At 43.4% G+C, this 10,799-nt stretch overlaps 1 protein-coding gene across 1 annotated transcript; it reads left to right on the top strand.

The window, feature by feature from the left end:
• The first annotated feature begins 9,118 nt into the window (after nucleotides 1–9,118).
• Nucleotides 9,119–9,477, top strand: LOC102273181 (large ribosomal subunit protein eL42). Its single transcript, XM_005887126.3, has one exon. It carries the CDS (start codon nucleotides 9,124–9,126, stop codon nucleotides 9,430–9,432), a length of 309 nt encoding a protein of 102 aa, XP_005887188.1. The 5' UTR covers nucleotides 9,119–9,123; the 3' UTR covers nucleotides 9,433–9,477.
• The last annotated feature ends 1,322 nt before the right edge of the window (nucleotides 9,478–10,799 follow it).

Here is a 10,799-nt window from a genome sequence, read left to right as displayed (position 1 = left end):
TTATACTTTATTGTGTTATACAGACCAGGCTTGAAATTTTGGTGTATTGACACCAAGTAGGACCCTGTGTTAGGGGAAACATCCTGGCTGAAACCACCCGCACTAGCCAGGCCCCATGGTAACCATTTGCATGAATGATTTTATAACAGGAGGTCCTGGTAAGGAAACTGGAACTAACAAGCCACCACCACCAGAAGAGTTTGGAAAGGGTTAAAAGGAGATGCCACGTGTCCTACCACCTCCCAGAATCCTCCTTATTGGCATCCATCTTGGCTGAGCAACGCGTGTGCCTACAGAAAGGACCCTGAGACAGAGTGATTGGCCAAAGACAACCTGGAAACTAATCCCATTACCATAAAGACTGCAAGCCACGTGGCAGATTAGTCTTGCTAGGGTTCCCTTACCCTCCTGCTGTCCACATGGTGGCCCCTTCCCAATAAAGTCTCTTGTTTTGTCAGCACATGGGGGTCCTCAGACAATTCACTTCTGAGTATTAGACAAGAACCCCCTTTCGGGCCCTGGAAAGGGTACCCCCTTGCTGCAACACCCGTGAGGCCCTCCTGGGCACAAAGCATTTCTGTGTCCCCCATTTCTCATTTATAAGAAATAGGCTTCATTCAGCCTCCTTCCCTGAGTTCCAAAGGGCAGATTCAAACAGTTGCTAATCAGAGAAGGGAGGGAATGAAGAAAGAACGGAGGAACAGCCAGCCAACAATAGTACAGGCTTGGAGCAGAATCCTGGTTCCTCCTGAAAGAATATACATAATAATATCTTTGAGTTCTTCTGCAGAAACTAAAGTCCTCACCCAGATGTTGCTGTTGTTGTTCAGTCCTAAGGCATGTCTGGCTCTTTGGGACCCCGTGTCCTGCAGCACACCAGGCTTCCCTGTCCCCCACCATCTCCCAGAGTTTGCTCAAACTCATGTCCATGGAGTTGATGATGCCATCCAACCATATCATCCTCTGTCATCCCCTTCTCCTCCTGCTTTCCATCTTCCCAAGCATCAGGGTCTTTTCCAATGAGTAAATAAACAAAACTCAATAAAAAAAATTTTAAAGCCCACAACAACATAAATTTATTATCTTGCAGTTCTACAGTTCAGAAGTGTAAAATGGGTAAAATCAAGGAACCAACAGGGCTGGGTTGCTTTCTGGAGGCTCAGAGAGAATCCATTTCCTTACTGTTACAGCTTCTAGAAGTCAGGTTCATGACCCTTCTTCTCCATCTTCAAAGCCAGCAACAGCAAGCCCAGCTCTTCCCTATCACACCACTCTGATCTCCTCTTCTTTGCTCTTTTACATTTAAGGACCCTTATGATCACGCTGGGCCTCCCAGGTGGGGATAGTGGTAAAGAACCTGCCTGCCAACGCAGGAGACGTAAGGGATGTGGGTTCTATCCCTGGGTTGGGCAGATCCCTTGGAGGAGGGCATGGCAACCTACTCCAGGGTTCTTGCATGGATAAGCCCATGGACAGAGGAGTCTGGTGGGCTACGGTCCCTGCAGTAGCAAAGAATAGGACATGACTGAGCAACTTAGCAAACATAATTACACCAGGTTCACCCAGATAATCCGGCATAAACTCCCAATGATTATCCTGATGGAGAATGATGCTCAATTGATTAGTTTGTTAAGGCTGCCATAGCAAAGTACCACAGATTGGGTGGCTTAAACAACAATGTCTTATTTTCTCACAGTTTCAGAGGCTGAAAGTCTGAGATCAAGGAATCAGCAGGGTTCATTTCTTCGGAGGCCTCTCTCCTTCCTCATAGGTGGCAATCTTCTGCCTGTGTTCACATGGCCTTCCCTGTGTGCATCAGATCAGTCAGATCAGTCGCTCAGTCGTGTCCGACTCTTTGTGACCCCATGAATCACGGCACGCCAGGCCTCCCTGTCCATCACCAACTCCCAGAGTTCACTCAGACTCACGTCCATCGAGTCGGTGATGCCATCCAGCCATCTCATCCTCTGTCGTCCCCTTCTCCTCCTGCCCCCAATCCCTCCCAGCGTCAGAGTCTTTTCCAATGAATCAACTCTTCGCATGAGGTGGCCAAAGTACTGGAGTTTCAGCTTCAGCATCATTCCTTCCAAAGAAATCCCAGGGCTGATCTTCAGAATGGACGGGTTGGATCTCCTTGCAGTCCAAGGGACTCTCAAGAGTCTTCTCCAAGACCACAGTTCAAAAGCATCAATTCTTCGGCACTCAGCCTTCTTCACAGTCCAACTCTCACATCCCTACATGACCACGGGAAAAACCATAGCCTTGACTAGACAGACCTTTGTTGGCAAAGTAATGTCTCTGCTTTTGAATATGCTATCTAGGTTGGTTATAACTTTCCTTCCAAGGAGTAAGCGTCTTTTAATTTCATGGCTGCAGTCACCATCTGCAGTGATTTTGGAGCCCAGAAAAATAAAGTCTGATACTGTTTCCACTGTTTCCCCATCTATTTCCCATGAAGTGATGGGACCGGATGCCATGATCTTCGTTTTCTGAATGTTGAGCTTTAAGCCAACTTTTTCACTCTCCACTTTCACTTTCATCAAGAGGCTTTTGAGTTCCTCTTCACTTTCTGCCATAAGGGTGGTGTCATCTGCATATCTGAGGTTATTGATATTTCTCCCAGCAATCTTGATTCCAGCTTGTGCTTCTTCCAGTCCAGAGTTTCTCATGATGTTCTCTACATGTAAGTTAAAAAAACAGGGTGACAATATACAGCCTTGACGAACTCCTTTTCCTATTTGGAACCAGTCTGTTGTTCCATGTCCAGTTCTAACTGTTGCTTCCTGACCTGCATACAGATTTCTCAAGAGGCAGATCAGGTGGTCTGGTATTCCCATGTCTTTCAGAATTTTCCACAGTTTATTGTGATCCACACAGTCAAAGGCTTTGGCATAGTCAATAAAGCAGAAATAGATGTTTTTCTGGAACTCTCTTGCTTTTTCTATGATCCAGCGGATGTTGGCAATTTGATCTCTGGTTCCTCTGCCTTTTCTAAAACCAGCTTGAACATCAGGAAGTTCACGGTTCACATATTGCTGAAGCCTGGCTTGGAGAATTTGGAGCATTACTTTACTAGCGTGTGAGATGAGAGCAATTGTGTGGTAGTTTGAACATTCTTTGGCATTGCCTTTCTTTGGGATTGGAATGAAAACTGACCTTTTCCAGTCCTGTGGCCACTGCTGAGTTTTTCCAAATTTGCTGGCATATTGAGTGCAGCACTTTCACAGCATCATCTTTCAGGATTTGGAATAGCTCAACTGGAATTCCATCATCTCCACTAGCTTTGTTCGTAGTGATGCTTTCTAAGGCCCACTTGACTTCACATTCCAGGATGTCTGGCTCTAGGTGAGTGATCACACCATCGTGGTTATCTGGGGTGTGAAGATCTTTTTTGTACAGTTCTTCTGTGTATTCTTGCCATCTCTTCTTAATATCTTCTGCTTCTGTTAGGTCCATACCATTTCTGTCCTTTATCGAGCTCATCTTTGCATGAAATGTTCCTTTGGTATCTCTGATTTTCTTGAAGAGATCCCTAGTCTTTCCCATTCTGTTGTTTTCCTCTATTTCTTTGCATTGATTGCTGAAGAAGGCTTTCTTATCTCTTCTTGCTATTCTTTGGAACTCTGCATTCAGATGTTTATATCTTTCCTTTTCTCCTTTGCTTTTCGCTTCTCTTGTTTTCACAGCTATTTGTAAGGCCTCCCCAGATAGCCATTTTGCTTTTTTGCATTTCTTTTCTATGGGAATGATCTTGATCCCTGTCTCCTGTACAATGTCACGAACCTCATTCCATAGTTCATCAGGCACTCTATCTATCAGATCTAGGCCCTTAAATCTATTTCTCACTTCCACTGTATAATCATAAGGGATTTGATTTAGGTCATACCTGAATGGTCTAGTGATTTTCCCTACTTTCTTCAATTTAAGTCTGAATTTGGCAATAAGGAGTTCATGGTCTGAGCCACAGTCAGCTCCTGGTCTTGTTTTTGCTGACTGTATAGAGCTTCTCCATCTTTGGCTGCAAAGAATATAATCAATCTGATTTCGGTGTTGACCATCTGGTGATGTCCATGTATAGAGTCTTCTCTTGTGTTGTTGGAAGAGGGTGTTTGTTATGACCAGTGCAATTTCTTGGCCTGTGTGCATATCTGTGTCCTAATCCCTGTTTTTTTTTTTTTTTTCTATGTATCCTATTTATTTATTTTTAATTGAAAGATAATTGCTTCTCAGTATTGTGATGATTACTGCCGTACATCAACATGAATCAACCATAGGCATAAGTATGTCCCCTCCCTCTTGAACCTCCCTGCCACCTCCCTCCCCATAATCTTCTCTTCTTACAAAGACACCAGTTATATTGGATCAGGGCCCACCATAATTACCTCACTCAAGTTAATTACCAATTTAAATACCATATTCCCAAATTCAGCCACATTCAGAGGCACTAAGGATTGGTATTTCAACATATGACTTTTGTGGGAAAGACAATTTAACCCATAGTAATTAGCAGCTTTAATTCCACCTGCTACCTTGTCTCTTTTGCCATGGAATGTAACATATTCACGGGTTCTGGGGACAGATTTGTGAACATCTTTGGGGAGCTATTATTCTGCCTAACACACCTTGTTCTGAAAATGCTCTAATTTGTAAAGCAAATCTACAGAAAAAAGAGACCTTAGAGTAGAATATTTGGTACCTATCACCATAGTCCTTGCAATCCCAGTAAAGGAAAAACTGACTGCTGGGGGGAATTACATCAAAAGTCCTTAAAGAGATTGAGCCCAATTTCAACAGCCCAGAGGCAGAAAACCTCAGGGTCTTGCACCAAGTCCAAGCCACTGTTCATGAATCTGCCTGAGGCCCTCTGGGCCCCGTGAACCACTCAAAGTAGTGGCAAATCAAGCTTAGGCTGCCCTGGCCCCTCACTATACTCAGGAAAGTGACTAAAGTGAAAAGTCATCATGTCCAACTCCTTGCGACCCCATGGACTCTAGCCTGGCAGGCTCCTCTGTCCATGGGGATTCTCCAGCCAAGAATACTGGAGTGGGTTGCCATTCCCTTCTCTAGGGGATCTTCCTGACCCAGGAATCAAACCCAGGTCTCCTGCATTGCAGGCAGATTCTTTTACCATCTGAGCCACCAATGAGTGGACATATCAGAAGAGGCAGATGCACCAGCCCCCCAGTGTCTGACCAGCAGGGAGGAGCAGCAGCTAGAGATTCATGCAGTGAGCTCTCCGGGCCTGGCCACCTGTGGCATTGCTTCTTGTGCAGCAGTTTCTTTTGCAAGAAGTCCCAAAACTATCAAGAATTCTACAACTTTTGAAAGAAATCTGATGCTCAGTAAGACAATCTTACCAAAACTGGTTTAATGAGACCTATGTTTTTATAAAAACAACAACAACAAAGGAATAACAACAAAACTCTATACAGATGTTCTTTCTCTCTTGGATTCTTCCTTACAGCTAATCACGAATGGAGAAAAGTTGAAGCATGTATTGGGTTGGTCCAAAAGTTCACTTAGACGTTAGGAAAAAAACCCAAATGAAACTTTTGGCCAACCCAATATATTCTACCACTGGCTCTTATTATTATTTCCTCATCATCCTATCTGTCTGTCTAAGTAGCTTCAGTTAGCATGAGTGAGTGAGTGTTAATCACTCAGTCATTTTTGACTCTTTGCAACCCAGTGGACTATAGCCCACTGGGCTCCTCTGTTCATGGGATTCCCCAGGCAGGAAAACTGGAGCGGGTTACCATTCCCTTCTCCAGGGAATCTTCCTGAACCAGGATAGAACTCAGGTCTTCTACATTGTAGGCAGATTCTTTATGAACTGAGCCACCAGGGAAATCAGACAGACTATTTGAATCCCAGCTCTGCCATTTAAGGCTCTGTAACACTTGGTCAATTATCAACCTCTCTGAGCCTCTGTCTCCTGATCTGTAAAAGAGAAAAAAAAAAAAAAAAAACATTTTGCAAGGTTGCCATGATATTTAATTGAATGTATATAAACGGAAAATAAGAATATGTTACAAATAATAATAATAGAATGAGAGAGTCAAAGCAGCTGTCCTGTGAGATTCCTTCTAGCTATGGTGGTCTATGATTCTGTTCTTGTGCTATTCCTTCTAAGAGCATCCTATCACACAAATGAAGATGATTTATACCTAGGCTTATTGTCTCAGAATCTTCCAAAGGCAGGGAAGTATAGATGTGGGGAAAGTAAGGAAGGTCAATCAATTTACAAAGATTGGAAAACCTACTCTCAAAGCTGGAGACTGAAACTCTAGTGAGGCACAGACCATGAAAACACTAGAGTATTTAAGAACAATCTGTTAGTGTTTGTTTCCAACTTGAAGAGACTGGACTAGCTCTTTCATGTCTGAACTTGTTTGTCAGTTGGACACACAAGTCCAGCCTCAGGACCACCAGCCTTTGTGGTGCTTTATCATCTTCCCTCCTGCCACGACTGCCTGAACCCATTAGAGATACACTGTTAGAAAGAGAAGTCCTCACATTCAACCCCTAAGGACTCTTGGGAGTGGCAGACCTAATTCTCTTAAGGTCGTAATGCAGTGAAGAAGATCTTTAAACATCAACATTTAAAATTAAAATGAAGCTCATCATATATCAAAAGAGGCAGAAGAATCAAACTCCAACCAAATGTCTAGGTTTTCTCTGTAAGACTCTGAATAATATGGCCCCTGCTGCCCCTCAGGTCCTCCCATCACTTCCTGGCTGCGATTGCTTTCTCCACAAGCTCAGCAGGCGTGTCTTGCCCTGGGGCCTCTGCACTGGCTGTTCCTTCTGCCTGGAGCTCTGCAAGCCCTTTTCCCAGGTCCTCTTCCTCCTCCCTCAGGTCCCTGGGGTCCTACCCTGACCTCCCATCTGAAGTGGGAACCTCCCTGATATTCTCAGTCTTTGCATCCTGTTTCCGGCCTTTTTGGCACCTGTCACAGTGAGTAATTAAGCATAGCACTGGTAGTAAAGGACCTGCCTGCCAATGTACGAGATGTAAGAGACGTGGGTTCGATCCCTGGGTTGGGAAGATCCCCTGGAGGAGGGCATGGCAGCCCACTCCAGTATTCTTTCCTGCAGAATTCCCACAGACAGAGGCACCTTGCAGGCTACAGTCCATGGGGCCACAAAGAGTTGGACACGACTGAGTGATTTAGCACACAGAACAGTGAATAACTATTTCTGTTTGTTCTCTTACCTGTGGTGTGAAGAGGTGACCTAGGAAAGGGAGGCTGGACTGAGCTGGGGCAGGCTAATGGCCTGTAGTTCCAGGGAAAATCCTGGAACTTTCTCCTAGTAAATGACCTGACACGTGAGCTCCATCATCACTGCCAAAATCAGTGATCTGAGGCCTGACATAATGAAATGAGGGTCAGAAGGTCTGGATCGTAATCCCAACCCAACTCTGCCACTTAGCAGCCCTGTCACTGTGAGCAAGCCACTTGTCCTCTCCAGGATTCAGTTGCTTCACCAATGAAATGGGCACACTTGATTTTGAAGAGGCTCAATCAAGCACTAACATGCTTGTCCTGATTCATTTAGACAGACAGACAGGCAGCAGATTGTCAATCTCAGACTAAGGCAGAAGAGGAGGAAGCTATTCACTCTGGTGATGATCGGAGGGGTGGTATTAATTAAGGATAGTGATGACCTCTGTATTTACATTGTGAGTGTCCTTTAATATGGGAATCGACCTCCAATTGAGTCATTCCCACCCAGGCAAGATTCATCAGTCAGATAAATGAGTACCTACTCTGGGTGGCCAGAGAAGGCAATGGCACCCCACTCCAGTACTCCTGCCTGGAAAATCCCATGGATGGAGGAGCCTGGTAGGTTGCAGTCCATGGGGTTGCGAAGAGTTGGACACGACTGAGTGGCTTCACTTTCACTTTTCACTTTCATGCATTGGAGAAGGCAGTGGCAACCCACTCCAGTGTTCTTGCCTGGAGCATCCCAGGGACGGGGGAGCCTGGTGGGCTGGCAGAACCACAAAATGCCCCGATCCCCCTCGGGACGTGTGTCACAGTCTGTGCCAGGGAAGTTCCTCTACAGCCCCTGGTGAAAGGTAGACAGCTGTCCTAGAGGAGTCCGTCCCAAAGCCACCACCAGGCATTTACACTTTTGGAAGCTCCAGGCTAAGGGACATGGGACAGAAGTTGTACAGGGAAAGATCTCTCCAGACCTCTGCTGTCTGATACTAAAAGCACAAGCTCCGCATGGCTGCGGAGAGGCTGGGCACTTGAGAGGTGGCTGGTGTGAACTGAGATGTGCTGAAAGATAAAAAGCACGTTGGATCACAGAGATTTTAGTACGGAAAAGTATATGTAAAATGTCTCAATAAATAAATTTTAAATTTATGACATGTTGAAAGGGCAATGATTTAGACATGTTGGGTTAAATAAAATATATTCTTAAAATTAATTTCATATGTTTCTTTTAAAATTTTTAATGTGGCTAAGAGAAAATTTTTAATTAGGGGCTTGTGTTATATTGCTCTTGAATAGTGCTTTTCAAGAGCTAGACTCAGAGAAGGCGATGGCACCCACTCCAGTACTCTTGCCTGGAAAATCCCGTGGGTGGAGGAGCCTGGTGGGCTGCAGTCCATGGGGTCACTAAGAGTCGGACACGACTGAGCGACTTCACTTTCACTTTTCACTTTCCTGCATTGGAGAAGGAAATGGCAACCGACTCCAGTGTTCTTGCCTGGAGAATCCCAGTTTACACTGATTTGCACCATTAGGCAGCAAGCTTAGAAAAATCTGGCAATGCCAGGGTCCAGGCTGGAGTTCCTGGGGGTAGAAATTCTAGGGATTTTCCGTACATGTGACTTGATATGAAGATGGGGTCTGTTGAATTGGGTGAGAGGGACAAGGTGAAGTGGGAGGCCAAGGAATCAGGTAGTTGGTGTTAACCCCACTAGACCGCATCCCTCAGAACTTCACTGGACAGTGCACTCGGCGCTGTGAGGAGAGTTACAGATGGACAGGAGAGAGGCTAAAACGAGCTCGGTGGTGGATGAGACAAAGGCTGAACTTCAGTGTAAGTGAGTTATCTAGGAATAAGAGTTTGATTTTAGCTTTCTGTGCTGGTATCGCTCTCGCAAACATGGTGAACGTTCCAAAAACCCGCCAGACTTTCTGTAAGAAGTGTGGGAAGCGCCAGCCCCACAATGTGACACAGTACAAGAAGGGCAAGGATTCTGTGTATGCTCAGGGAAAGCGGCGTTATGACAGGAAACAGAGTGGCTATGGTGGGCAGACTAAGCCGATTTTCTGGAAAAAGGCTAAAACTACAAAGAAGATTGTACTGAGGCTTGAATGTGTTGAGCCCAACTGTAGATCGAAGAGAATGCTGGCTATTAAGAGATACAAGCATTTTGAGCTGGGAGGTGATAAGAAGAGAAAGGCCAAGTGATCCAGTTTTGAGCTTCATATTTTGTTTTATTATGAAGACAATAAAAATGCCATCAATAAAATCCTCTTTAAAAAAAAAAGAGTTTGATTTTACTCTCTAAGGGAAATTTTAAAAAACATCTGATTAGACTATAATGGGTTTTTGACGACATAGAAGACAACAAAGAAAAAATATCATCCATATTCCCCTAATCCAGTTTTAACTATTTGAAAGTAATTTTGAGAGTTTTAATATTTGAAAGTAATTTTCTTCCAGTTATTTTTTTTTGCATGCATGAGTGTGTGTTATAATGATGCGTTACATGACCGGGATAACACAATTTGTATGTCTTACTGTCTCACTTAACAACATTTTTTACACTATTTTTTATTTACACAACATATTTTTTTACACAACATATTTACACAACAAATATATTTACACAACATATTTTACACTACCACGTGTAAAATAGATAGCTTGTGGGAAGGAGCTGTATAGCACAGGGAGCTCAGCTCAGAGCTCTGTGAGGACCTAGAGGGGAGGGCTCAGTGAGGGGGAGCCTCAAGATGGGGAGATATATGTATACTGACAGCTGACTCAAGTGGTTGTACAGCAGACACCAACCCAACACTGTAAAGCAATTATCCTCCAATTAAAAAAAAAAACAATATGCCATAAAAAGTTTACCCTGTTATGAAATAATCTTGAAAAACATAATTATTAATGTTTTCCTGATATCGCCTCATAAGAATTTACCCATATCTCAACCAGTCTCTAACGGGAGGGTGTTTTCACCCATTTATCATGTTTATCTATCATAAGTAAAACGTGATGAATACCTTTGTACATCAAATTTGTTCTACGTTTCTAAGGAAAATTGAAGGCATTTGTAAAAAGCCATTATGGAGAATGCAAATGAAGAAAATGAGAGTTAGTCTTTATTTCTCTTTTTAATGGAGAGAATCAGTGAATCAAGCTCTTTAAGTTCTTTTCCTACTCTGAAATGTTATGGCTGACTCTTTAGAAAAACATTACTTTTTTCATTCATTGGTGATTTTTGTTTTTTTTTTTTTTTTTTTGGTCAAAGACAATATAGGCAAGTATTTCTAATTTTCTATACTGTGAATGATTTAGAACACACTTTGACTATTATTTGGCTTTCCACATCTCTTTCAGAAATAGCTTTCCTTTCTACTGACTGCAGATCATTCTCTGTTTCCTAAATCTCATTTTAGAAGGAATGGAACCACAAAGGCAAAATTTTAAGGTACATTAAAACTGAAAATGACTCATATTAAATATTAGACATGTTGAAACCTAGCGTTAAGCACTATAAAGGGCCTAAGATGCTGGTCTACTTGCAAGCTAACAAGTTTCATGGATGC

This window comes from Bos mutus, chromosome 4 (assembly GCF_027580195.1).
Source record: "Bos mutus isolate GX-2022 chromosome 4, NWIPB_WYAK_1.1, whole genome shotgun sequence".
NCBI lineage: Eukaryota > Metazoa > Chordata > Mammalia > Artiodactyla > Bovidae > Bos > Bos mutus.
The sequence above is the reverse complement of the archived record's forward strand: the minus strand, read 5'-3'. Positions and strand labels throughout refer to the sequence as shown.

Excerpts from the sequence above, each read along its gene's own strand:
- LOC102273181 (XM_005887126.3), top strand. The coding sequence starts at position 9,124 with ATGGTGAACGTTCCAAAAACCCGCCAGACTTTCTGTAAGAAGTGTGGG.